The 26,671-nt window shown below is 45.6% G+C and overlaps 2 protein-coding genes and 2 non-coding genes across 16 annotated transcripts in view; 2 read left to right on the forward strand and 2 right to left on the reverse strand.

The window, feature by feature from the left end:
- LOC135100682 (helix-loop-helix protein ngn-1-like) overlaps positions 1-26,671 on the forward strand; it is a 589,312-nt gene that overhangs the window by 159,973 nt on the left and 402,668 nt on the right. For all 13 annotated transcript variants that reach the window (XM_064003834.1, XM_064003835.1, XM_064003833.1 and 10 more), the window contains one exon: positions 20,412-20,484. In XM_064003834.1, the coding sequence (XP_063859904.1) occupies positions 20,412-20,484 (73 nt within the window). The remainder of the gene's footprint in view (positions 1-20,411; positions 20,485-26,671) is intronic.
- Positions 6,496-6,567, reverse strand: Trnaq-uug (transfer RNA glutamine (anticodon UUG)). Its single transcript has one exon. It is a non-coding gene; the product is annotated as a tRNA-Gln (tRNA).
- Positions 12,290-12,361, forward strand: Trnad-guc (transfer RNA aspartic acid (anticodon GUC)). Its single transcript has one exon. It is a non-coding gene; the product is annotated as a tRNA-Asp (tRNA).
- Positions 23,064-26,671, reverse strand: part of LOC135100362 (cilia- and flagella-associated protein 251-like) — a 4,892-nt gene continuing 1,284 nt past the window's right edge. The window contains exons 3-4 of the mRNA XM_064003181.1: positions 26,411-26,671; positions 23,064-23,132 (exon numbers count right to left, since the gene is read on the reverse strand). The exon at positions 26,411-26,671 is cut by the window's right edge and continues 378 nt beyond it. Coding sequence (XP_063859251.1) covers positions 23,064-23,132; positions 26,411-26,671 — 330 coding nt within the window. The remainder of the gene's footprint in view (positions 23,133-26,410) is intronic.

The raw sequence follows: 26,671 nt of genomic DNA on the forward strand, positions 1-26,671 counted from the left end.
GTAGAAGTAATCAGATTGTTAGTGCTGAGTCATTAGGGAGCCTTAAAAGAAGATTAGACAAATTTATGGATGGGGATTATAAGCGGAAATGGCTTTGTTTTATACAGGGTCTGTTACGTGTAGGCCTGACGGCTTCTTGCAGTTTCCCTTATTTTCTTATTTGCTCAACACAGCACAGTGGAGCAGGTTATGCTTCAGTGAACTCAGCTCGTATCCTCCAATGCTTCAGTCTTTCATTCACTCGTTAGTATTATCTTGTGTCTCCTCGACTTAATTAAAGAAGCGAAACTCGTGGTCTGTTTTACGCTTCACCAGGCACCTCGAGACAAGTTCAGTGTTCACCAGTATGCATTGTCCTTTGTTCATCAGGTCGCTGGCCAGGGATTTATTTATTTTTTCCAGAACAGGATAGAAAAGTCACTGTTTTATCAGGTTATGTTGGGATGGTCATTTATTTTATCAACGTTGTACATGACATTTCTTGTTTAAAAGGTTACCAGGTCACATTGTTCTTTTTTTTTTGATTGGGTCACGTTGGAAAGGGCAGCTTTTCACCAGGTCAGAGAGAGAGAGAGAGAGAGAGAGAGAGAGAGAGAGAGAGAGAGAGAGAGAGAGAGAGAGAGAGAGAGAGAGAGAGAGAGAGAGAGAGAGAGAGAGAGAGAGAGAGAGAGAGAGAGAGAGAGAGAGAGAGAGAGAGAGAGAGAGAGAGAGAGAGAGTGTGTGTAATTTGATTAATACCATAAAATTCTTCCATTAGATGTTGCTGCAATCATGACTCGACTCGGATAAAAAAAATCAGTTTTATCATTTGTAAAGTCAATAATTACAATTACACATTACATAAAATATAAAAGCTTTGTCCTCGTATTTGCCTTTTTAGCATAAACCAAGCCGTCACGTGACTGTCATTCAATATTTGTCGTAATAATCGCATGAAATTACATCACGGATACTCCCAGTCTGCAAAAGCTGTAATTTGTTAAGCTCTCGTAAATATAACTTCACGCTTTATCGCCCATCATTAGTGAGCAACCTTCAGACTCGCCGGGAAATACGTAGGTGATCGTTTTCCTAGATTCAGTCATTATACCTAATTACCGAAGCGATTGGGAAGGTGATTATTCTGAGAGCCTTGAAAGCAAGCAGCCGGCTGGGGTGACCTGCTGCCTGGTGACCTTGAAACACACACACACACACACACACACACACACACACACACACACACACACACACACACACACACACACACACACACACACACACACAGAGAGAGAGAGAGAGAGAGCTGAAAGATTACGTAAAGGTGTGAGTACATAATTTCGTCGCTTCGTACAGCCGCGTGAAGAAGGTGATAACCATTTTGCAGAGGCGAGTAAATATTCAGAGCTACGCGTGTTTGAGCAGACCAGGACGCGTGACGGAGACGTGCGGGTTCTGAAGCTTGGCAGGGAAGTCGCGGCCCTCAGATGAACATTATCTGCTTGTTACGAGGAAAAGATATTAGTCCTTTTTCTTGAGGTCTGTAAATACGTCAATGATAAAACCATTGTTGTTTATTCTTCTTAATATGTTTTTCTCTGTACATCAGATATTTTCTTGAGCAAACTTTTGTTTTACTCGTATTTACATATTTATTTATTGTGCAAGAACGACGTAAGCCCGATGAAAACTTGCAAGAATTCGGATTAGATGCAAAAATTTCATTTGATTTCATGACAGCTGGTGATAAGGTTCCCTGTAATACGAAGTTGTGTGCATTTCATAGCAAGGAAAACTCAGTACTTATAAAGAGACTGCACAATATCTTAAGACACACACTTAATGGTCCTTTCCCTTAGTAACACCAACACTCTTCCCTGCACCTCAGCAACCACCAGCAACGTCGCTGCAACTGCCGCCACCACTGCCGCCGCCTCATAGAATAAGCAAATGCCAGAGGGTGACGCGTGCCCCTGCATGCGGGAGAAGGCACGGAATCCCCTTCTGCTTGTGGTCAAAGTCAACTTACCGAGAAGGTTAGGTTTCTATTGAGGCATCATACTGCCACACGGTGACGCTTCGGCTGGCGGTGACTGAGCCTTCCCTCCCTTCAGTCTTCTCTTCCCTTCCCTCCTTCCCCCATATCTGTATTTCTGCTTCTCCGCTTTTCTTCCTCCACATCCTTTCCCTCTGCCATTCTCACTCTTAGGTTTTTAATCCTTAACTTTCTCTTCTCTGCCACACATTCCTGCCTTTCATCCTCCCCATTCCTTCCTCTCTTACCTTCCCTTCCTGCCTTTCCTACTCCCTTTGCCTTTCTTCCCTACTCCCCATTCTTACCTTTCTTTCTCCCCATTTTTCCCTTCCTCATTTCCTGCCTCTCACTTTGTCTTTTATCACCCCTCCCTGTCTCTCCCTTTCTCATGCCTCAACCCTCTTTTTCATCGCCATTCTCTAACACTCCTTCCTTCTCCTCTATGTACAGTATCTCCTTCCAATCCTTGCCCGCGGTCAGCTCCCCCTTTAACTCGATATCCATAGAGGGGTAAAGCCGCTCTTTATCAATGTACATATGGGCTGCTAATGAAGGGCCGGCAGTCTAGTTCTCTCACGTCACGCCAGCACCTAATAAGCGTCACCACATATACAGTAACACGCCAAAGCCCCGTCAGAAGGGGAATGAATACATGCTAGCCATACAACTGGAAATATATTACTGTTGTCATGATTTTTTTTGCATGCGAACACAGCCACCACCACCACCACCACCACCACTATTGCCACTACTACTTCTAACGTTACCACCAACACTGCCATCGTTTAGTGTTACATAAGTCTTAGTTTCAGTTCCGTGGTGGGGTAATACAAGGCACACACTTGAGCTACGCGCTAGGTCTGTGATACGCTAATAAATGCAGCGTCAGCCTCGCCACGGAAAAATGTACGATAGGGGGAAGGTTAGAGAGAGAGAGAGAGAGAGAGAGAGAGAGAGAGAGAGAGAGAGAGAGAGAGAGAGAGAGAGAGGACTAATGTAAAGCACCATAACGAATCTCTCTCTCTCTCTCTCTCTCTCTCTCTCTCTCTCTCTCTCTCTCTCTCTCTCTCTCTCTCTCTCTCTCTCTCTCTCTCTCTCTCTCAAACATAATTTCCACCATTCTTGTGAACTCTTGTTTTTTTTTTCGGTTCTCGCTATTTTCCGGCATCAACTCCTTCAGCGTCGCCTGTGAGAGATCAAAGATGCTAACGAACCTAATTATCTCGATCCTGTTGCCTGTCGCCACTCCCTCAGCTTCCGTGAAATGAGACTCACACACATCCTGATCCTCATGCCCTCCCTCACACCCTCTCTCACGCCCTCCTCACACTAGCGCATCGACTCCAGGCCTCTCGAAGTCAACAGTTCGCGCCTCCTTCAGCTGTTGTCGCGTTTTTATTGAACCATCTCTCTCTCTCTCTCTCTCTCTCTCTCTCTCTCTCTCTCTCTCTCTCTCTCTCTCTCTCTCTCTGTCTCTGGTTGCAAAAAAAGACTCAGGAATGTTCACATACGTGGGATGTTTTGGGATCAGCAGCAGCGTGGCGGCGCCCTCGGTGGTAATGGCCGCAGCAGCCGTGGTGTTGGCAGTGGTGAGTAAGAGCGAGCAAACATTGTCATGAGCGCCATGGTGGGAGCACACAGCTGGTGGAGGCACATGCTAGAGAAGGGTGGGTCCAGCTGCACGCTAACACAAAAGTAAAGTCAAAAATTTTGTTTATATACTCGTATATATATATATATATATATATATATATATATATATATATATATATATATATATATATATATATATATATATATATATATATATATATATATATATATATATATATATACACACACACACACACACACACACACACACACACGTGTGTGTGTGTGTGTGTGTGTGCTTCACTATGTCAGCCTCCACTTTTCTCTTCCTCCTTCTCCTTTTCCCTTTTCCTTGCCTTATAAAGTAATCCATTTTCGTAAACAGGGAAATATGTGAAAACGTCTGATGTAGAGATCACGCAACTCTCCTCCTCCTCCTGCTCCTGCTCCTGCTCTTCCTCTTACTCTTCCTTCTCCTCGCCATCCCCTCCATTTCTTATAAAACAATTAATATTCGTAGCCTGGAGGGCATGTGAAGACCTCAGGTAATAAATGCACGGGTGACGCAACGCAAATCCCGCACGCACACGCTGAGTGCTTCACAATAACTGGCATGTTTCTGCCGAGGCGTGTAGTGGCTGGCTTCCCTCTGGTGTTGTGTGGAGTAAAGGGCGCCGCTGAGGGGACCACTGGGGTACTGGTGTAGTAAGCACGGGATTCAGGAACGTTGTGCTGGACTGCTGGAGGGATAGAAGTGAAGAAAAAGAGAGGATAAAGCTGCAACACTTCTTTTGTTTTACTATTTTTTCTGTTTGTTTTGTTTATTTGTTTATTATTGTTTGATAAAATACTGTACGTGGACTTCTTTACGCTCAGTAATAACTTACACCGAATTTAATGGAGTTGTTTACACCGAATTTAATGGAGTTGTTTACAATAGGGAATTGATATTAGCACAAAGGAGAGTATTGTGTGGTGGACGGAATGAGTGCCTCATTTAGCGTGATAGAGTAAAGCACCTGCCGAAGCGTGTTATTATTATTGTTATTATTACTGTTATTGTTATTATTATTATTATTATTATTATTATTATTATTATTATTATTATTATTATTATTATCATTATTATTAATATTATTGTTATTGTTATTATCTTTGTTGTTACTTTGTTACTCTCACTGCTGACAACTGTTTTAACTCTCTTTTGTCTCGCTTCCTGATGTATGAACAGCATCCCTCAGTCTGCATTTCACACGGTCCTCTCCTTCCCCGCCCCGCACGCCCCGATCCCCCTGTCACTCGGGCCGGCGCCGCTTAATGGCGCGCAGCATTCAAATTTTGCGCCTTTCGCCATGCTCACTTTTGCCGCCAAGGGATCACTGTTTTTTGCTGTTATTGATATTTGGATATTTATGGATCGCTCGGGACGTGGTTTACGAGATAATGAAGCGATGGCACAAAGGCGGCATACAAAGGAGCCCCGGAGGTAGAATTGTCCGCGGGTGAAAGGCAGAGTCTACATAAAATAAATCCTTTTCTGCCGCGGCGACAGTTGATGCTACTATTTTCCCTTCCTCCAAGCCTCGCACCGCGCCAGCGTCTCCCGCGTGCCGTGGTGGCCTTTCAAAGTGCAAGTTTTATTGCGGTGTTGACTGAGGGAGTGGCGGGGCGGCTGGCGGGCTTCAAGGCGGGGCGGCGACTCCGGCGGCTCCTAGAGCAGCAGGAGGCCTCCAAGTGACGTTTCGTTTCAAATTTATTGAACATCGTACATTGTGTCTGAATCTTTTCATTGCTCGTTCGAGCCATAGAGGGTCATTATATATATATATATATATATATATATATATATATATATATATATATATATATATATATATATATATATATATATATATATATATATATATATATATATATATATATATATATATATATATATATATATATATATATATATATATATAAAAGAGAGAGAGAGAGAGAGAGAGAGAGAGAGAGAGAGAGAGAGAGAGAGAGAGAGAGAGAGAATGCTCGTTGGCGCATGCTATGTAAATTTTTTTTATATCTTTCACAAAGTCAGTCGGATATGTGGTGGGAAACCCATGAGGTCTTGTGATATTAAAAGGCGAATTCCTATAATTATTTACTCACACGACCCATAAGAAAAATTGAGGGATCTGTCATTTGCAGTAGACATGTTTTTTTCTTTAAAGATCTGACAGCAAAGGCGTTAATCTCCATTTCACCAAAAGATGTATCTGATATTGCTGTGACGAGTAGTTTGGGCGAAGTTGCGACGCGTGAGTCACCGGAATTATTGACTGTTGTCACATTTGTAAAATTATGGCTCTTAATGAAGTTATCATCGTGCGGAATTTTTTATTATCCCATTAAAAGAATGTATTTATGATATGCAGAAACTGTCGCCTGCCATTACTTACGACAAACAGCCCTGCTCCATGTGCAGCTCGGCAGCTGGGTGTCGCCCTCAGTTCACGTTCAGCTGACTCCAGATTTTCACGCTGAGGACTAAACGTTAACAGTATTTGGGTTTAGGCGAAAACAGCTGAGAAATGGTGCACTTATTTACGTCTCACTCATTATTTAGGGCTTTGATCTCTCTGGTGCCTCGTGACTCACCACCTGCCAACACAGTACTAGCACCAACCCTCCACTTGGCGGGCTGATTGGTGGCTCTTCTCTACACCCCTTCACTCACCAGTAATGCTCCGTTTTTTTTTTGTTTTTTTTTAAGTTTAGCTTTGCGTTATTTAAAATGGTTGTCAGAAGCGTTTTGTGGCGCGGCAGACATTGACCTCAGCAGACACGAGATAAGATACCAGCCTGCACTGATAGGAAGACTGCGCACACCTTTAAAAATATTGGTGAGGTCCCACCGAGACTCGAACTCGGATCTCTGGATTCAAAGTCCAGGGTGCTAACCATTACACCATGGGACCGATGCAACGAGACAGGTGTTTGCATTGATATGTATATATGTTGGTAGGTATTCGCCTCCCTTCCCCCTTTCTCTCTCTCTCTCTCTCTCTCTCTCTCTCTCTCTCTCTCTCTCTCTCTCTCTCTCTCTCTCTCTCTCTCTCTCTCTCTCTCTCTCTCTCTCTCTCTCAACACACACACACACACACACACACACACACACACACACACACACACACACACACACACACACACACACACACACACACACACACACACACACACACACACACACACACACACACACACCACCTCAAGCCTGTCACTCATCCTTCAGCCTGAGCCTTCCACAAATCCTGATATAAGTGTAATAAGCCTGGACGGGGCGGGGTGTTCAGGGGCGGGGCTGGCGCTGTGTAAAGGCTCATTAGTCTTCACTTGGGTCGTATTGAACCAGTTTGGTCTTCAAAGATTTACTGGAGTTCACTGTTTTAATGATGTCTTTTGATACTTAATATTCCTTGAATCAGCTTTTTTTTTCTTTTTGAGCAAACACAAGGAAGCCTCTGGGGCGCCTTTTGTAGTGCCACCGTCAGAAGTAATCATTACAGTCCCTAGGGAGAGGTACCGCGTGTTGTCTTTCGCCTCTTCATCTTTTTCATTCCTGTCATCAAAAGGTTCACAAACAAAACTTGCTGAAGAAGGTAATTACAATTAACAATAACTTCACCCCTAATGGTCTTTGTGCCGAGGTATTGGCAGCCTTCCTATTGCAGCTTTGTCCCGCCCCCCACATGCCTCAGTCTGCGGGGACGATAAGAATGATATACCACAATTAAGATTTTTGTTTGCTTGCTTGCTTGCTTGTTCGTGCGTGCGTCCGTGTGTATTATCATTTTCATAGCATAGTAATTTCCTTCTTAATAATTCTCTAGTGGAAGCTTGTTAAAGGATATTAATCGTGTAGTATTCGTGTGGTAGTTGTATAGTAATTTCATAGTAAGTTTTGTTCTGTATTTTCGTATGCAGTCATGTGGTAATAGCATAGCCATTGTATAGTATATTGGTGTAGTAAGCTCATGTAGTAATAGTATGATAGTCACATGATATATCTGGTATGATAATTGTATGTATTAATCTTCTATAGTAATCGTATATTAGTTTCATCTTGTAATCATAGTAACAGTAGTAATTTTTTATAGTAATGTCATCATTTATCGTAGAATAATTTCTTTTATACAAATCAGATGGTGATGGTGAAAGATCTTGATAACATTAGGAAGATAACACTCCAGTTGTTTCGAGCCAAAGAAAGGCTACAAAGTTCCTTGAACCACTGATCCCTGTGAATTGCAATATTTCATCCCCCCATATTGGCACCTCAGCCTTTCATGGGGAGGGGCAGCACCAGCGCGGGGTCAGTGTTTTACGATCGCCAGCCCAGTCTGCAGCAGTTTGTACACCACTCCTGAAAGATTACCCACTCACCGTGTTAATAGGGCTCTTCCTTTCTTTCCGTAAAGTAATGTATTCGTGTAGAGGCACCTTCCACTTCCTTAACCCTTCATGAACGAATCTATGGTCTGAAATCCGATGAAAACTTAAATTCATCTCATCCTCTGTATATAACTGTAGGTAACATTTTTTTGAGCGACTACAACCTCACCCCTCCTGTAGCAGTTCTCTCACTATAAAGAACGGAGCTATTAAAGTGTCGTTGCTTGAGGAAAAAGGGTCATAAATATCATCGGCCAAACAATATAAAGTTCACGGCTTGTCCTCCACAGGCCGCTACTGTGTCCCCTTGTCGCTCTCGCCGTCCTGGATTCAATTAAGGGTTTGATTAGCATGAGTTACACAAAGGGCATCCAGAACGTCACTCACGTCAGAGTATATTTCTCCCTTTATCACTCACTAATTATCATACCATACAGGGCAAGCAACATGTCCTCTCAGCTTTGTATATGCGTAAATTGCATAAGTGAAGGAAAGGCAAGAGCAGAAAAAGTATCTTCTGTATGTGAGTCATTAGCAGCCACCACCTGTGTTCTGAGCATCATGTGTGCTGTCCCCTGCGCTCGCTTATTGCTTCCACTCACTGTGTGGATGTTGTGTCCTCAGTTTCCTCGGCCATCATTACTCCAGCTGTACTGCACTGGAGCGAGGAGGAGAGAGAGGGAAGAAGGAATGACGGGAACACACACACGATGAGAGAGAGAGAGAGAGAGAGAGAGAGAGAGAGAGAGAGAGAGAGAGAGAGAGAGAGAGAGAGAGAGAGAGAGAGAGAGAGAGAGAGAGAGAGAGAGAGAAGCTGGTAGATATCATTCATTCAGTATGCCATGATTTTTCCTCCCTACCATGATCTTTTTCTCATCTCGTTCTCTCCTCGTTTCCCTTCCTGCACGTTCAGCATCACCCTATTCTCCACACGCAGATGTGCACCTCTTTGACCTTACGACCTTACACTGGAGACTCAACGCCCTCCGCACCATAACAATTAAGATCAGTCCGGGGCTTAATGCTGGGAATACTGGTGTAGTTTTATTTTTGTTCTTTACTGCAACCTCTGCTACGTTGCCCTCACTCTATCCTGTGAACTCTTCCTCCTGCTCCTCCTCTTCCTCCTGTTCCTTCTTTATGCTGTCCTGCTTCTACTCTTCTCTATCAGTATGTCAATATAGTCACCACAAACGACCTTGTAAAGATCAACAACTCTTGCTGTTTGTTACTCTTTAGTGATAATCTTCCTCTTCCTTTTCTTCCTCCTCTTCGTCCGGTATAAAGGGGGAGGATGGAAGTAAAGAGGAAGGTAAGGGTTGACATTTCATTGTGCACGAGGTCGTATCCAGTTTGCATGTGATTCTAGCATTCACGCTCAACATTAGCAGCGCCCGGGATGTTATTTGATTACTGAGTAGGTTATATATGTAAATCACACATGAATCGCTATTTACACGGAGCCATTCATGCGGGGTGATTGTTTTTTTAATAGTTGTGTTAATGTATTTTTTATGGTTCGATTTCATTTGCAGTTTTGTAGTATTTAATTGTAATGTTTAGCTAACTGTATGGTTCGTGATTGTGTAATTGATGATTATTTGAGATGATTGTGTAACGAAAAAAAGGAAGAGAAAATGATAAAGCAAACTAAAAAAACAACAACAACAACAACAACATCAAGCAGAACCTAATAAAATTAACTTAATGAGTAGAAGTAAATGGAATGAAATAAATGAACAGAACTTAACAAAACTAGCAAATTAAATAAACGAAAAGAATGAATGAACAAAAACGAGAACAACAACAACAACAACAACAAGTACTACTACTACTACTACTACTAAAATAAATAATAATAATAATAATAATAATAATAATAATAATAATAATAATAATAATAATAATACGAGTTTTAATGCTGTTGCTCCCGCTACACGTTTGGGTAAACTCATTTTCTAAGTAGGTGAAGTATGTTGGGAAATTAAAAACACTGAAATCGCCTTAATTTCTCATCAGCGAGAGAGAAAGAGAGAGAGAGAGAGAGAGAGAGAGAGAGAGAGAGAGAGAGAGAGAGAGAGAGAGAGAGAATATTCTACCTCATACATAATATTCTACCTATACACTTTTCCTTCCCAAAACCTCCTTACCTCCTTACCACACCAACACAAACGCTTGCTTTCCTCCTCATAGATTATCTCCTCATCCTCGATTTATCTCTGTCCAGTGTCCTCTTACTACTCCCACTACCCTTCCTTATCTCCCCGTCCCATATCTTTCCCCACCATCTCACTCCCACTACCTCCTCAGCCTCCCACTCTCTCCCTACATTGACCTCTGCACCCTTCCTCGTTATCTTCCCTGCTATTACTCCCCACTGCCTGCCTCCCTCACCTCACCGCTGCCACCCCGCTCATTATAAAGCTGATGAATGCCTTCACTCTTCATTAAGTGGATAATCGACATCTTCGCTTATTTCGACGTCATATTAGCTTCATTAATTCATTACTGGAGTCTGCCTGGAGCTTCAGTCCCGCGCCGCCCTTGAAGCTTTATTCTTTCCACACACTCGCTTTATGTTTCGGGCTTCGCTTTGATGTGTGTGTGTGAGCTCTTGATGTAATATGTACGTGGAGGGAGAGAGAGAGAGAGAGAGAGAGAGAGAGAGAGAGAGAGAGAGAGAGAGAGAGAGAGAGAGAGAGAGAGAGAGAGAGAGAGAGAGAGAGAGAGAGAGAAATAAGTATGATGTCCACTTCTATCATGAGTGCCTGGGTGAGTGTGTGCTGTGAATAACGTTAATGTACAGTGGTAATAGAGAGAGAGAGAGAGAGAGAGAGAGAGAGAGAGAGAGAGAGAGAGAGAGAGAGAGAGAGAGAGAGAGAGTCCTCGTTCATTGCGTTATAAACCAAAAGCTATCAAAATTAGTTTCATGCCTCTCTCTCTCTCTCTCTCTCTCTCTCTCTCTCTCTCTCTCTCTCTCTCTCTCTCTCTCTCTCTCTTTTCACCCTATCCCTAATTCCGGCAGCTTGGGAGTCACACAACCACAATATCACCCTCATGTTAGAAGTTTCACTCTTCCGGTCACCTGCCTCACCTCACCCCTGGCTTGCGTCTTACTCCTGTGGCAGGACACCAATGAAATCTATGTTGGAACGTCAGAATGGAGTCTCTCACGTACACATCCTCCCTTTTCTATTTTCTCCCTCCTCCTCTGATCCCTGATACGAGTCTCGGAGTGTTGTCGCGGCCACTCGCCTTTCCTGACGCAAGTTTCGGGGAAGAAAAGGATTACCAGCGGCTTCCCTTGAGCGCCACCGAAGCCCTGCAGATCCTCGAGCATCACGATACGAGTAAACCGCAGGTCGCGGCGCCTTGAATAGACCGCCGACGCCAGCAGTCTTTGGCGGAGGTGTTGTGCAGCTGTGGGTTAGAGAGGCGCAGAGGCCTGGCTGACTGCTGAGCTGAGGCTAAAACTGAGGAGGGTGCTAAGGTTTTCGTAGTCGCGGAGGAGAATGCTGAAGTATTGTGGAAACTCCAAAAGAAGACTCACTGACTGTGAATGCCTGAGGTGGTGCGTGCGTGATGACAGGCACAGAGTAATGGTAATGAAGACATGAACGAAAGCAATCCAATCAGGAAGCGAATTAGAAACTAACAGCATTATTAAAAGAATGAAAGAAGAAGTATTCTCGTAAGTAGGTAAATGCCCTCCATTAGACTAAGTTTTGTGGTGAATATTTATGGCGCGGTGTGTGATCAGCGTAAATTATCTGTAAGTATTGTGTGCACACGAACCCGCGTGAGAAGTGTCAGGTGGCGGTGGGGCGACTGTGTGGGGCGGGCATGCTCTTTTCTTCTTTGTCTTTTCTTACACGAACTCGAGTTTAAGTTAGAATTTAAGTGATCTTCCCTTTTTGGCGGAGAAGAAATTATTTTATAGGAGAAAAGAGGAAGTTCCATTATCAGAGTGAGCGGGTAATCTTTCAGGAGCGTCGTGTACAAAGTGGTGCACGCTGGACTGGCGACGGTAAAACACTGACCGCCCACAAGTGCTGCCTCGCCACCAAAGGCTGAGGGCGGCGGCACTGAGGACATGAAATCTTATAATCCAGAGGGATTAGTGGCTCAAGAAAGTCTGTAGCCTTTCCTTGATTCAAAAACAGCTGAATGTTAATCCCTGCATCGCTTAATGTTTTATAGTAGCGATAGACGAAGCAAATCTGCCAGTCCTAAGATTATCAAGCGTAATCCTCGGTAGTATAGTGGTTAGTATCCCCGCCTGTCACGCGGGAGACCGGGGTTCGATTCCCCGCCGGGGAGAATTTTTCGTCTCAAGAGGTGAACGAAAAAAAAAATATGGTAAAGTACTATAGTAAGAGGTAGGATGTTAATCTTTAACTTGGCCATGTGAAAAACAATTATGTAGCAACAATTACGCCTAGGTATTCTCTCTCTCTCTCTCTCTCTCTCTCTCTCTCTCTCTCTCTCTCTCTCTCTCTCTCTCTCTCTCTCTTTTTCTTTCTTTCCAAACACACACACACACACACACACACACACACACACACACACACACACACACACAGAGGTGGCAGGAGATAGACACTCCTTCTCGACAATCAGATGAACGATGGCTCCTGATTGTCCTCACTGTCGCATCATTGCAATCAATGAATTATGAAGATTTTTGATGAACGTAGTAATGAGGCGAGGACAATTATGCAGATGGATAAGGGAGCGTAATATTCCCCGCATAATTATAAGATAGAGGACAATGGGAATCACTGGAACACGCAGAAGTTGACTGGTTGTGATAGAGTCTATATGACTACCGCCATTATCATCGCCACCACCACCACCACCACCACCACTATCACCGCTACCACTACCGAGCTAATTAAAACAAACTATTGATATGAAAATGAACACAACAACACCGAGATACAGAACACAGAACAAAATAAAACAATACCACGCTGCACTAACCACCACAGAAGTACGTACAACACCGCAGGCAGCGCAACACAGTAATAGACACACACACACACACACACACACACACACACACACACACACACACACACACACACACCCCTGCAACACCAGTTTATGTCTTGATAGTGGTTGTAGTTACTTTATTGACAAAAATAACTGAAATAAACCATAATATGTAAGAGATATCTTAGAAATTTCTTTTAGTATTTTAACTCTCTTGATACTTCTTCCATTCCTTCTTTTATTTATATTTTTACCTTATACCCAACATTCACCAAACATTTCACATTAAAACCTAAGCACCCCCCAAAAAAAATAAATAAATAAATAAAACCAGCAAAAATAATGAAATATTAAATCAACAATATAATAAAATCAAATAACAGTAAATTCAAACAATGATAACCTAGAACCACACTACACTACCGCATCGCCACAACACCACAACACCATAACGCCACTCAAGGCACGAGAGGGGGAAGAAACACCCAGCACACGCACAAGCACGCCCACTTCACGCACTCCGCCACCCTCGCGTGCGTGTCTCTGGTGCTGATTAAAGTCTCATTAATAAGCAAATTGTCCTGTCAAGGGTGATCGTGCAAAGATATCTCACTTTTATTTCCCCTCTCTCTCTCTCTCTCTCTCTCTCTCTCTCTCTCTCTCTCTCTCTCTCTCTCTCTCTCTCTCTCTCTCTCTCTCTCTCTCTCTCTCTCTCTCTCTCTCTCTCTCTCTCTCTCTCTCTCTCTCACCCTTCGTCGCCCTCCCTTACATTTCAACCCCTTTCTCCTCCTCCTCCTCCTCCTCCTCCTCCTCCTCCTCCTCCTCCTCCTCCTCCTCCACCTCCTCCTTTTCTTCCTCTTCTGTGAGTCGGTGGAGCGGAAAATGAGATTCATTCACCTCACACACACGTCAACAAGCGCGCCACCGCGGCCCGGAAGGTGTGCCGCCTCCACACAGGTGCTAATCAGACCCGGCCCTCACCTGCACCTCCCCAGCCGCGTGAAATAATGAAAATCAGAGTAAGAAAAGAATTGAAAAAACTGAACATGCCTATACATAACGATTTTTCTAATGTTATGCCTACTCTCAGATATCATGATTTTTTTTTTATCTAATATTCTCTCGTATTGTAATGTAATTTAATATGATGTGATATCCGTGCGTTATTGCATGGCGTGTGGGTTATCAGCGGGACAAGTGGGGCTGTCACGCTAAGGAAGGGAAGGAAGGAAAGCGATTTTGTTAAGTTAATGGGAGGAACCTTAACCTCACGCGTCCCAAGAGAATCCTTCCTTGGGCCCTGCATGTCGCTGTAAATCAAAGGGTTGGGAGGCGTGACTTTCGTGTACACCTGGACTACCTGGCAAAAAAAAAAAAAAAAAAAAAACAGGTGACGGGTTACCTGGACGTGTGGGTGGCCTGAGATAATCACGACCCACTACTCTAGCCTTCCATTGTATGCCTCTTGTTGCACCTTCCCTCTTACACTCTCCCACCCTCCCTCGCAACTCACGAAGCGTTCACCACACACACCACCACGCACACGACTCACTTCTCCCAGGTCCTCTTTATGCTCTAATTTCTCTTCTCTCCTGCCTCTTCTTTCTTCTCCCATCTGGCGGAGATGTCGTGACTGGAGGGTGTTAAGGTCCCTCTATATATCAAGCTCTTCCCATCCACTCCTCTCCTTCCACCCAAGGCCACTCCCCCTGATCGCCCTCATCTGTTCCCCCGTCTGGGCCTTACACCGATAGATGGCTACTCGCGTTTTCTCCTCCTCTGCCTCCTCCTCATCCTCCTTCTCTTTCTCCTCTTTGTTTTTTTTGTTTTTTTCAACTCCTCGCCCTCTTCGATCTTTATTTTTCTCTTTTTTTTTTTACTTCTATTTTTCTTCTTAAATTTTACTGCCTCATCTTTTCCTTTCCTCTTCCTCTTTCTTATCAGTTTTTCCCCTTTTACTCTTCATCTTCTTTACATTTTTTTCTCTTTATCGTTCTCTTATTTGCTTTTACTCCTCTTCCTTGTCTTTGTCTTTCTCATCACTTTTACTTCCTCGTCTTCTTTCATCCTCCTCCTCCTCCTCCTCCTCCTCCTACTCGTCCCCCTCCATACCGTTTACCTCCAGTGCAATTTTCCCTCCGGTGTCTGTTTATCTTTAGCTTCATAGACGCCAATTCCCGCGAGTCTGGCCCAAGCATCCTTACTGAAATTGGACACTGATTGAAGGGAATGCTGGGAACGGCTGCGGTTGTGTTTGTTGTTGTTACTGTTGTTGTTACTGTTTTTTTTTTTTTCTGGTGTTGGTGATGGTGGTGATGGTGATGTCTTCCTTGTTTTGTTTACTACTGTTTTTTTTTTCTTTTTTACTTAATGTTATTTTTTTTCGTGTTTTACAGTTATCTTGCTAACACACACACACACACACACACACACACACACACACACACACACACACACACACACACACACACACACACACACACACACACACACACACACACACACACACACACTTAAGAAGCACCAAACGTATTCTTTTTTATTTTATTTTTTTTACGTAAAGTTAAGAATTTATTTATTTATTTTTTTTTTCTGTTTCTCCTGGTCTACGTCTTTCTAGCTAACAGTCCGTCTCGTCCGCTTGTCTACATATCGGTCTAATTGTGTGTCTGTGTAGTTGTCGATCTGTCTTCTTTCATGTCTGACTGTCTGTCTATCTGTCTGTCAATGCCTCAGGTGGGTACTTATGGTCCAAGTGAGTGTATACTTTAAATAGTCTCTCTCTCTCTCTCTCTCTCTCTCTCTCTCTCTCTCTCTCTCTCTCTCTCTCTCTCTCTCTCTCTCTCTCTCTCTCACAAGTTTTCATATCTTTTTCTATCCTCCCTTTAACTCCTTCCCTCCCTCGCTGCTTTCCACCCCCGCCCCTGCCTCTGCCTCGGTCCCTCAGCCTCCCCCTGCAGCACACTCTGCCCTCCTTTACTATTCCGTCAGAACTGGACGATCAGATTTTTCCAGCCACTTACTCGGACGCTTTTCATGCAGACCCTCACTCTCACAGGCTCACCATCATCCCTTATCCCCCTCCCTCCCGCCTCTCACTCCCTGCCTCTACCACTCCATTCCTCTTCACTAGTACTCTCTCTCTCTCTCTCTCTCTCTCTCTCTCTCTCTCTCTCTCTCTCTCTCTCTCTCTCTCTCTCTCTCTCTCTCTCTCTCTCTCTCTCTCTACTCGTATGCTGTTCATTACCTCTTCGCCTTTCCCCTTGCTTACGTCATATTTATTCATATTTTTTTTAAACAATTTCATTTTCTTGTAGTGTATTGCGGGGTTATTAATAAACAATAGAGTATCTTTGTAGCTCTTATTACTACGGCTTTACTACTACTACTACTACTACTACTACTACTACTACTACCAGTAATAATGGTAATAATAACAATAATAATAATATCACTCACTGCTACTACTGCTACTACTAATTTCAGGCTAGTCAGTACTTGCTAAGATAATCCATCAAATGCTAGAATAATCTAAAACTCATCAGGATAATGAATAGAGGATGGTCAATACTACACAAAGAGAGTCAGTAAGAGTTAACAGTCGCCCTCCTTCCATGATACCAACAGCTCACCTCACCCCGGCTCTTGTCTGGCCAGTCCATCTTCTTGCTGGCGGTCAAGTTGAGGCAGCAAGAAGCCCTAACAGCTGCTGCCACTCCTCCCTCACCAAGTTTCCTCGCCTTACCAAAAAATCCCTCGAGAGAATGAAAGTAACTGAGCAAGACTCGTTTAGGTTAACTTTTGCCAAACGAACAACTTGCGTCTGACAGCAGCAAGGCAAGGGGAGGAAGTAACGTGGGGGTTTTGCTTAATGCGACTTAAAGTGGAGCCCTGCCCGTCCCCTCTCCCTCCCCCTCCCCCTCCCCCTCTCCCTCCCCGAGTCATGGTGAGGGAGTCAGACGCCCGCGGGAACTGCAAGAAGTGACGGTAAACTCAAGTCGAAGTGAATGGAGGAAAATGTTGTGAGGTCAGTCCTGCTTTTACTGAGCCGTGTTGGTGTTGGTCGAGAAGCCTCAACATAACACAAACATAAGTGCTCTCTCTCTCTCTCTCTCTCTCTCTCTCTCTCTCTCTCTCTCTCTCTCTCTCTCTCTCTCTCTCTCTCTCTCTCTCTCTCTCTCTCTCTCTCTCTCTCTCTTCTCGCCCCTTAAATAAAATTCTGCGGTAATGAGAAAATAAGTGCCAAGGAACTAATCGTATTTGGAGGCTATGAGATAATTAAATTTGGAACGCTAATTTCCTAAGTTAAACGACAGTTATTGAAACCTCACCTTCCTTTTTCCTCGTTGAACCTGTCAAGACACCTTACTCTTTCACTTAAGCCAATTACTTTCTTAGTTAAGCTAGATTTTCCTACTTTCTTCCATTATAATGCCTCCCTTTCTTCGGGGGCGGCTACATACCTCCCCTCTCTCCTTCTCCACCATCATTGCTCTCACTTCACTTATCTTTCCTCCCTCCCTCTTTCACTCCGTCGTAATTCTGATAACTACTGGGAAACAAATTAGCTGCACACACACAACACCTGAAAGGAAATAGTCACCTCGTCACCGCCTCCCTCGCCTCGCCTCGCCTCGCCTCGCCCTCCTCATCGCCCTTCATCACCTGCCTGTTGTTGAGCGGTAATTAAACGCACTAACGAGGTCATCATGCCCCGTGATGCGAGTAGCCACCCCCATCATCTTCATTACATCGTCGTCAGTAGTAATGATATGCATGAGTCGCCCTCCCCTCGTCGCGTCCCTGTCTCCGTCATCCTTTGTGCCTCTGGGGGTGACTTCTGTGCGGGGGTGGTGGGTGACTGCTGCGCTTCTGTGTGGCTGATGGAGTGCTGCGCCCCTCAGCTCCGCGGCTCCGTCTTGTAAGTTTTCGTGTAGAAGCGAAAACAAAAATGTGGCAATCGCTGTTTCATTAAGTTTGAAGTAAAACTTGAACTTTTCGTCTCCTCTCCCCCTCCCTCCCTCTCACCGTATCCTTATTCTTTTTCTTCTCTCCTCTCATGTCTTGCTTTTCTTCCTTCCCTTCCTTCCTTCCTTCCTTCCTTCCTGTTCTCCCACAGTCACTCACCCACCGGTGATAGTATCGGCTCCTAGAAGATATTGCCCGATAACAATTAATTCTTCCCTGTCTATACTGTCTCCTAAACCAAACATACTCGTAAATTGCCCCTCCCGCCCGCCGCAGGGTTGTGGCGGCCGGGCTGGACTCCAAGTGGGGCCCTTATGGTGGGCCGGGAAGAGTCGAGGCAGCCCGGGGCGGGAGGCTGTCAGGGCTGCGTGTCGCTGCAGCTGTTGGAAGTCTGGAGTGTCAAAACAACTACTTTCATTCAATTTGGTTTTCAGGATTTGTTCCCGTAAAGCCAGTGAATTGCTGTGCCATTTGCCTGCCGCAGGTTGCCCAGCCAAGTCCACCATAAAGTGTAAGCCGTGAGGGTGGCGTGGGGAGGGCGCCGCGGCCTGCGGTGAGGCAGCTATCTTGGCGGCCACGGAGAACCAATATTGTGCCTCGTAAAGCTCCTGACGGAACCATCTTAAATGCTCTCTCTCTCTCTCTCTCTCTCTCTCTCTCTCTCTCTCTCTCTCTCTCTCTCTCTCTCTCTTGTCAGCCGCCCCATCCAAATATTCCACCTAACCATATGATGTACTTTTTTAATCAGCATTCCTTCCTCCCCTTCCAGTTTCCCATTACCTCATTCCCTCCCTAGTTTTCGTCCCCCTCCCCCTCTCCTCCACCATAGTAACCTCACCTTATTTTTACTTCCTCCTCGTCCTCTTCGTCCTCACCCGCATGACCTCGACCTTCAGTCCTCACCCACCTCACCATTGCTTCCTCGTCTTTTCATCGTCACCCTGCTTGTCACCAAGTCTTCCCCTTTACCGGCCTTACCCTTAACCCTTGTCCCTTTTCACTGTTGCTCGCCCCAACATCCCCCACTCTCTCTCATCCACGCCCCTCTCGTTCTCCCTCCTCGTCCTCCCAGCAATTAGCTCTCCCAGGCACCCTCCCGCGGGAACCCTGACGTCGTTAACAATTACTCTTGACGCTCGCATGAAAGAGTAAAAAAAGAAGGTAAAAAAAGAGGCTCCCTTAGCGTCACGTAATACTGAGGCAGCTTAGGGTAACAACATCGGGGGCGGTCTTTGCCTTCTACCTCTTTTGGTCCACTCGTTATAACCTTCAATGTTCCCCATACCATGTTCTCCCTCCCTGATACTACATACTTCCCTCCTCCTCCTCCTCCTCTTCCTCCTCCTCCTCCTCTCCTGTTCGTATCTTTCCCTCTCTCTCTCTCTCTCTCTCTCTCTCTCTCTCTCTCTCTCTCTCTCTCTCTCTCTCTCTCTCTCTCTCTCTCTCTCTCTCTCTCTCTCTCTCTCTTCCTTTCCGTCTTTCTGTCTCCTCCTCTTCCTCCTCCCTATAGCTCCCTGTCTTTCCTTCCTGGTGGAGACATGAGGGCGGTCGTCACGCTAACAACAAAACAAGCGTCCTGCTGTTATTCTGCGTTGTTATCAGACACCTCCTCCTCCTCCTCCTTCTCCGCGGACGTGCAACTTTACGATGTAGCGGTTGTAAATTCCGTGAGCAATATTCTTATTTTCACATGAGGTTGCATTTTTTTTTCTACGCGTCGCCTCACACTCCATCGCGGACCATTGTTTACGGGTGTCCGGCACGGCAAGGCGGCACGCAGGACCACCTCCCCCTCCACCCCGGCCAAACCTCACCACCCTCCACCCCACCAAGCCTCCCCCACACCACTTCCTCCACCGCTACCTATGGACTGGTCTACCTATCTGTTTCCTGCTCCCTCCACTATCTCCACCCCTTATGGTACCTCCTGTCTTGTCCCCACCGCAACCCTCTCTCCCCTATCTCAACCACAGACCATACTAGTCCCTCACTCATCCAACTCTCAAACCCATCACAGATTCCTCCATAACATCTTCCCTTCACCCCAGTGGTCACCCGCGATATATCACTCCCTTACCACCCCCTATTCCATCTTCTATCCCACCCACACAACTCCTATATCATCTCCGCCCTCGCCGCCCTCACCCGTGTCAGCGGCGTCCATATAACCTAACCCGGAGTGTCCCTCGCGTCCCCTCCCTCCCTTCCTGAGTCGGCCCACACACCTGGTCTCTCTCTCTCTCTCCTCCCTCGTTCTATCTCATCTGCTTAAACCTATTATCTCCCTGCGACAATTTACCGTCTGACAATTTAATGAAGGTCAAAATAAGTAGCGGTAATATACTGCTGCTTGTTTTTTAACCCATTAACTTATTTACTCTTACAAGGCCCATCTTTTATCCTGCAGGCGAGGCGGACCGCGGCAGCACGTCAAGGCTCGTGGCGGCGACGGCAGCGGGGGAGGAATGAAAGTTCAGGAGGTCAGTGGAGCGGATTCTAATGTTTCTCAATTAGCAATATCATGTGTCGGGTGTGGTTATAATATAAATGGGATGTATTATTGATTCCTTGATAGCGTGGCGGGAGGGAGAGAGGGAGGGAGGGAGGCCGGTTTGTGCGCTGCCTGGTGGGGACGAGGCTGACTAGAGAGGGGGAGAGGGAAAGGAGGCAGGAAGGGGCGGGGTGAGGCCCGGCAGTGGTGACGGACGACCGCGGTCCACGCCACCTCAGTAAACACTAAAGAAACAGAGCCCCCCAACTCTCACACCAAGAAAGCGTCTCCCCTTGACCCTCCTTCCTTATGTTCCTTTCCTCTCCCATCCTCGTTTTCTTCCACGCAGCCTTTATAAAGAACCGTCACTCAGTTCTCTGCTTGTGTTCATGATTTTCAATACTCAGTTAATTGAATATTGACGAATTTCCATTTATCTGATGGGAAGCCTTCAAATTGGTCCCGATAGGCTCCTTGTTAAATGAGAGAAGAGGACAATGCGTTATCTCCATCCCCGGCACCATTTGTCTTGACAGGAGAACCGTGGCGAACAAGCGTCAAATTTGATACATGAGCAAGACGCGCCGCCCGTTGTAAGTCTGCGAGGAACGTAAGCATTCCGCAGACAACCACAAATTAGCGATAACTGCCTCCTGTACCTCATGTCGCGATAAGACGACAGAGACAAACACGACGCAGCCAACGGTATCAGTCCTGTGAGAGAGAGAGAGAGAGAGAGAGAGAGAGAGAGAGAGAGAGAGAGAGAGAGAGAGAGAGAGAGAGAGAGAGGATCAAGGAAGTAATAAATCCGAAACACTTCACAACAAAATCTTTGGGTGGGTTTGGGAAAACATGAGAACACGTCATCAGCGGGAGTGATCTGAGCCAGTCAAGGATGATTACCTGGATGTGCTCGCGGTGCCAAAAAACAACGAACTTACCTTCCTTCCTTACCTGCGTTTTTACCTCACTAATCGCTAAGACCCAACTACGGTTTAATCGCGGCGCTTCCCAGCATGTTGGAGGCGATCAAGTGCAGCGGCGGCGCATCAGGACCGTTCGTTTTTCTCGGCGGCAATAAACGCCCTTGCCCTCAGCACCGCGACTCGAGCTGCGCCAATATCTCACTCCTGCCGAGGAAGATGTGTTCTCGGGAAACATATTGGTCCGCGCTGGGGCTTATTGGCTCCCCGGCGACACTGATGATACTGATGCTCCCTCCGCGCGACATTTTTGGTCAGGAACTTGCCGCCGGTGACCCTGATCCGGGAAAATAAGGAAATGAGGAAATTTCTGCAATAGAAAAATAAAGCAAAACTATCAGCATCGCGAGGGAAGAAAAGTGAAATGCAATAAAGCAGAGTGATATATCTCCTCCTGCGGCGCCTCCTTCTTCTTCCCCGTCAGTGTATGTGTGCCAATAACCCTCGTATGGTATTGATTCCGTCCCACCATAACGTCTCTTGCCAGCACATCGTTGTCAGGGCGCTTCCTTCCTCCCTCCCTTTCTCCTTCCCTCTCTCCTTCTGTGGTTAACTTTTTCACCCACCCGGCCACCTACTCTCCTTCCTCTACAGGTGAAAGGGGATAGAATCATGGGATGACATATATAACCTCAGTTGTTCGAATCACACTCCGTCCATAATCGTCTCGTTACAACCCGGGGAGTTCTTGGCAGCCTTTCTCGTCATTCGAAGTCTTTGTGGTGATGTATTGATGTGGGAATTATTCAGTTAGGTTCTGTGCTCTAAGGTCTCTCTCTCTCTCTCTCTCTCTCTCTCTCTCTCTCTCTCTCTCTCTCTCTCTCTCTCTCTCTCTCTCTCTCGCTCATTTTCTGCCTCTGATGCTGCGCCTTTGTTGAAACTTAGCAAGATTTTTCTATTACACTTTGCCATTTTTGTTTAATTTCGCAGCTCTTAAAATTCATTTCGAGTTGCTACGTGTGCTGTGCCTGCCTGTGTGCCTCTCTGCATGTGTCCAGCTGCTCGATCTACCGTGGCGTCTCTACGTACGGAGTCTTGTCCCCGAGGATTATATAAAGTCTTCATCTCGTGCTTGTTATCAGCGACGCCTTCCATTAGCACCGCACCACCATGTTATTTGTCATATCTCGATTTACTTTCTGAGTTCTTTTTTTTTTTTTTGCTGGTAATTAAATGGTATAATTAAGGATATTGTAATCACCTGTTATCGCGGTGTGTCCTCCTGCCCCGTCCGTCCGCCTTCCGCCATCCGCCGCCATAATTGCATCATAAAGTGAGGACACGCTAATAATGCCTTCGCCGCTAATAATGAGGAGGTCCATTTGCTGATAATTAGTGACTGGTAATCACGACCAGCGCAGAGTTATCGGCACGGAAATTATCAGAGCAGGTAGTACAGGTGTGTCCGTTCCCGTAAGGCGTAGGGCTGATTACCGCGTCCGCTCATCCCTCGTTATCTCGCCGTGTCTTCTATTTCGCTCGGCAAAGGCTACGTGGTCACTAAGCGAGGGTCAGAGGTCGTGCGGTGTGTGGCGGTGGGATTAGGGACTCACTCATAATGGACCTTGAAATAGTGGGCAGTTTGCTATCCAGAGCCCATGTTCTTAAACGCTGTGGCCTCATGGGAACTCTTCTCAGAGGCCACGGGGATGAGCTGTTGCAGAATTCTTGTTAAACCATCATTAGAACTTGTAAATGGTCTTGAAAACATCAGTGACTTTCACTGGGTCCTGCTATAGTTGTGAAGTGAGACGCCGAAGTGTTTGAGAATATGGTGCCCGTGTTGGGGACCAGTTCATTGAGTGGAGATGGCGGGGTAAGAACAACGCTTTTTTATTTCGTTAGTATCTAATTTTCTGGTCTTTTCTTTTTTTGTCTCTGCCTCCGGGCGAAAAAAAAACAAAACATTTTTTACTTTCAACCTCGAAGGATGAAGGAAACATTGCCACTTTATCTTCTCTAATCCTTCCCTAACTCCACCCATTCAGTGTCCTTATCAGTCCCTTTCCCAAACCGGTAATGCATGCAGGCATATCCGATGTCTGTAAACATCAGTGTGGGTTGTTGTGCAGTGATTAGCCTCTGGAATAAATTACATCATGTTTTCTTTTACCGATACCATTTGCTAATTACTTGATTGAGAAATAATAATCCACATTAATCCGTCTGGAAGATTAAGATATTTAGTGTCGAGTCGGAAGAGAATGGAAAGACAATTAAACCTCACAATCAGCACAAGACTTCCGCACTGCAGCTGTCACTCGCGTTCTTCCAGTTCAGTTCTTCGCCAAGAAAGTCTGGCTGGGCAGCGGACCTCCTGCCGCCCCGGAAACTCCCCTGCAGAGCTCATGTGAGGTTCCAGGTGCGCCGCTGCGGGACCCTGGCAAGTGACGCATGAACGCATCTGTCGAAGGAGTGGGGGAAGTGTGTGTGTGTGTGTGTGTTTGTGTGTGTGTGTGTGTGTGTGTGTGTCAGCGGATTATCGACCCAAAGCAGCAGCAGCTAAGGGTCGCGTTAGCATCAACAGCACCGTAAAGCACCCAGACACAGACGCTGATGACGGCCCTAATGAACGCCATCATCATTTGCGTCGCTGCCCGCAATAACAGTCCTTATGGAAAGCCGCCGCAAGGATGTATTTTTTGCCTTCAGTCACAACAGTAAATAGCAGCTGCCATTGTACCCCACGCCTCCTCCTCCTCCTCCTCCTCCTCCTCCTCCTCCTTCTCCTCCTCCTCCTCCTCCTCCTCGTGGCCCGACAGGTGTCATCCCGAAGTGTGTCCCCAAACATTTCTGGTCGCCCATCACACCGCAGGGAAAAAATGATCGTGTGCGACTTATCCTGCAAACAAAAGCTTGTCCACCTTTACAGAAGACTTTGTTCAGGCCTCATACATTGTGTCATGTTTATGTGTATGAGAGAGAGAGAGAGAGAGAGAGAGAGAGAGAGAGAGAGAGAGAGAGAGAGAGAGGTGGGGGGGAGGTTGAAGGGTTACATACCGGGCATAAAATCCTGTACAAGTGCGGAATTAACAATGACTTGTGAAATTTATTTTTAAGGGAGAAGATTACGTCGGATGACCCGAGAATTCTGTGTCGACGGTATTTCTTTGTGTTATTTTCTTGCTTACTCCTCCTCCTCCTCCTCCTCCTCCTCCTCCTCCTTTTCGCCCTCTTCCTCAATTCCACCCTTTGTCTGTAATCGCCTTTCTTTGTCAATGTTCCCTGGCTCGTGCCTTGATCGCCCCCCTAGGGAACCTATGTACGTGTGTGTGTGTGTGTGTGTGTGTGTGTGTGTGTGTGTGTGTGTGTGTGTGTGTGTGTGTGTGTGTGTGTGTGTGTGTGTGTGTGTGTGTGTGTGTGTGTGTGTGTGTGTGTGTGTGTGTGTGTGTGTGTGTGTGTGTGTGTGTGTGTCGCCAGGACGTCTCCAGATAATATTTGTATACGTGAGCGTAACCTGTTGATTCTTTGAGCGCCTTTGTTTGCTGTGAACGGGAAGGGCGTTGGCGTGGCGTGTGGGACAGGTAAATAAAGGCGATGCGTTGCCTCTCCTCGGGTGGCAGGCTGAGGCTTGCGTGGTTCTCGTAGTGCTCGGCGGGAAGTTTGTTGATGTGTTTGCTTTACCTTATTTAACTTAGGTCTCATTTATTACGTAAATTTTAGGTAACTGGGTGCTTTCGTTATTTTTGGTTAGTTTTGTATATTTCCAGGTTATTTATTTATTTATTTTTTTCCTGTTAATTCGTGTATATTTTCGTTTGTTTTTCTTTTAACGTTCAGAGATGAAAGTGTACAATACTTTGTCCATTTTTTTTTATTTATCTGTGAGTTTTTAGTTAATTAGGTGCTTCTGTTGTTCGTTACTTCAAAATATTTATAGGAAACGGTTTCCTGGGTTAGTTCGTTCGTTTTTTTTTTTTCTTTTATCGTTCAGAAATATAAGTGTACGATATTTCATCCTGATAGCGAGTTTTGTAATTTCCTTCTTTTTAATGTGAAAACTTGCGCTCCTGAGACGCACCGGAGTGGCTGAGAATACACATTCGAACCATTTGCGGTGCCTCGAGGGAGGTCCGGGACAGGCAGAAAGTCTCCGCTAGTGAGTAATGAGCCGTGCAAGGCAGCCATATTGCCCCTCCCCCTTCACGCAATCTGCCCCCCGCGGCGTGCCTGCCTTCCCCTATCGCCTTCCCCTCGCCGCTCCGCACACCCACACCCGTGAAGTCTGGCAACACTCACCCCTAATGTGAATTCTCGCTTTGTATTTATGGAGCGCATTGGCTGCGTGGTGGCGGTGCGGCGCGGGGTGACTGGCGGAGACTGAGAACGGAGATGGGCGGGGAGGCAAGTGTGTCATGAGTGTCTCTGCTGTGTCTACCTGTTAGCCTCGCCTAAGGGAACATCGTAACATCCTGCGCAGGTTCGCCCCGTCATGGTTCAGCGTCCCGGTGAGATGGTGTGTGCAGGGTCGTGGCGTGGCTGGGTGGCCGCGCTGCTGTCCTCAGCCGGAAAGAAGAATGTTAACTGGAATTTATGAGGTCAAGAGGTCGTCGTCTCCCGCTCGGCCTCTTGCTTCTCAGACAAGACGAAAGTGTAACTCGTGTACTTATTCCTGCCTCTTCTCATCTGCTCTTTCCTTCTCATTTGCTTTCTTCTTCTTTCTTCTTCTTCTTCTTCTTCTTCTTCTTCTTCTTCTTCTTCTTCTTCTTCTTCTTCTTCTTCTTCTTCTTCTTCTTCTTCTTCTTCTTCTTCTTCTTCTTCTTCTTCTTCTTCTTCTTCTTCTTCTTCTTCTTCTTCTTCTTCTTCTTCTTCTTCTTCTTCTTCTTCTTCTTCTTCTTCTTCTTCTTCTTCTTCTTCTTCTTCTTCTTCTTCTTCTTCTTCTTCTTCTTCTTCTTCTTCTTCTTCTTCTTCTTCTTCTTCTTCTTCTTCTTCTTCTTCTTCTTCTTCTTCTTCTTCTTCTTCTTCTTCTTCTTCTTCTTCTTCTTCTTCTTCTTCTTCTTCTTCTTCTTCTTCTTCTTCTTCTTCTTCTTCTTCTTCTTCTTCTTCTTCTTCTTCTTCTTCTTCTTCTTCTTCTTCTTCTTCTTCTTCTTCTTCTTCTTCTTCTTCTTCTTCTTCTTCTTCTTCTTCTTCTTCTTCTTCTTCTTCTTCTTCTTCTTCTTCTTCTTCTTCTTCTTCTTCTTCTTCTTCTTCTTC

The sequence above is a fragment of the Scylla paramamosain genome, chromosome 5 (genome assembly GCF_035594125.1).
Source record: "Scylla paramamosain isolate STU-SP2022 chromosome 5, ASM3559412v1, whole genome shotgun sequence".
Classification (NCBI taxonomy): domain Eukaryota; kingdom Metazoa; phylum Arthropoda; class Malacostraca; order Decapoda; family Portunidae; genus Scylla; species Scylla paramamosain.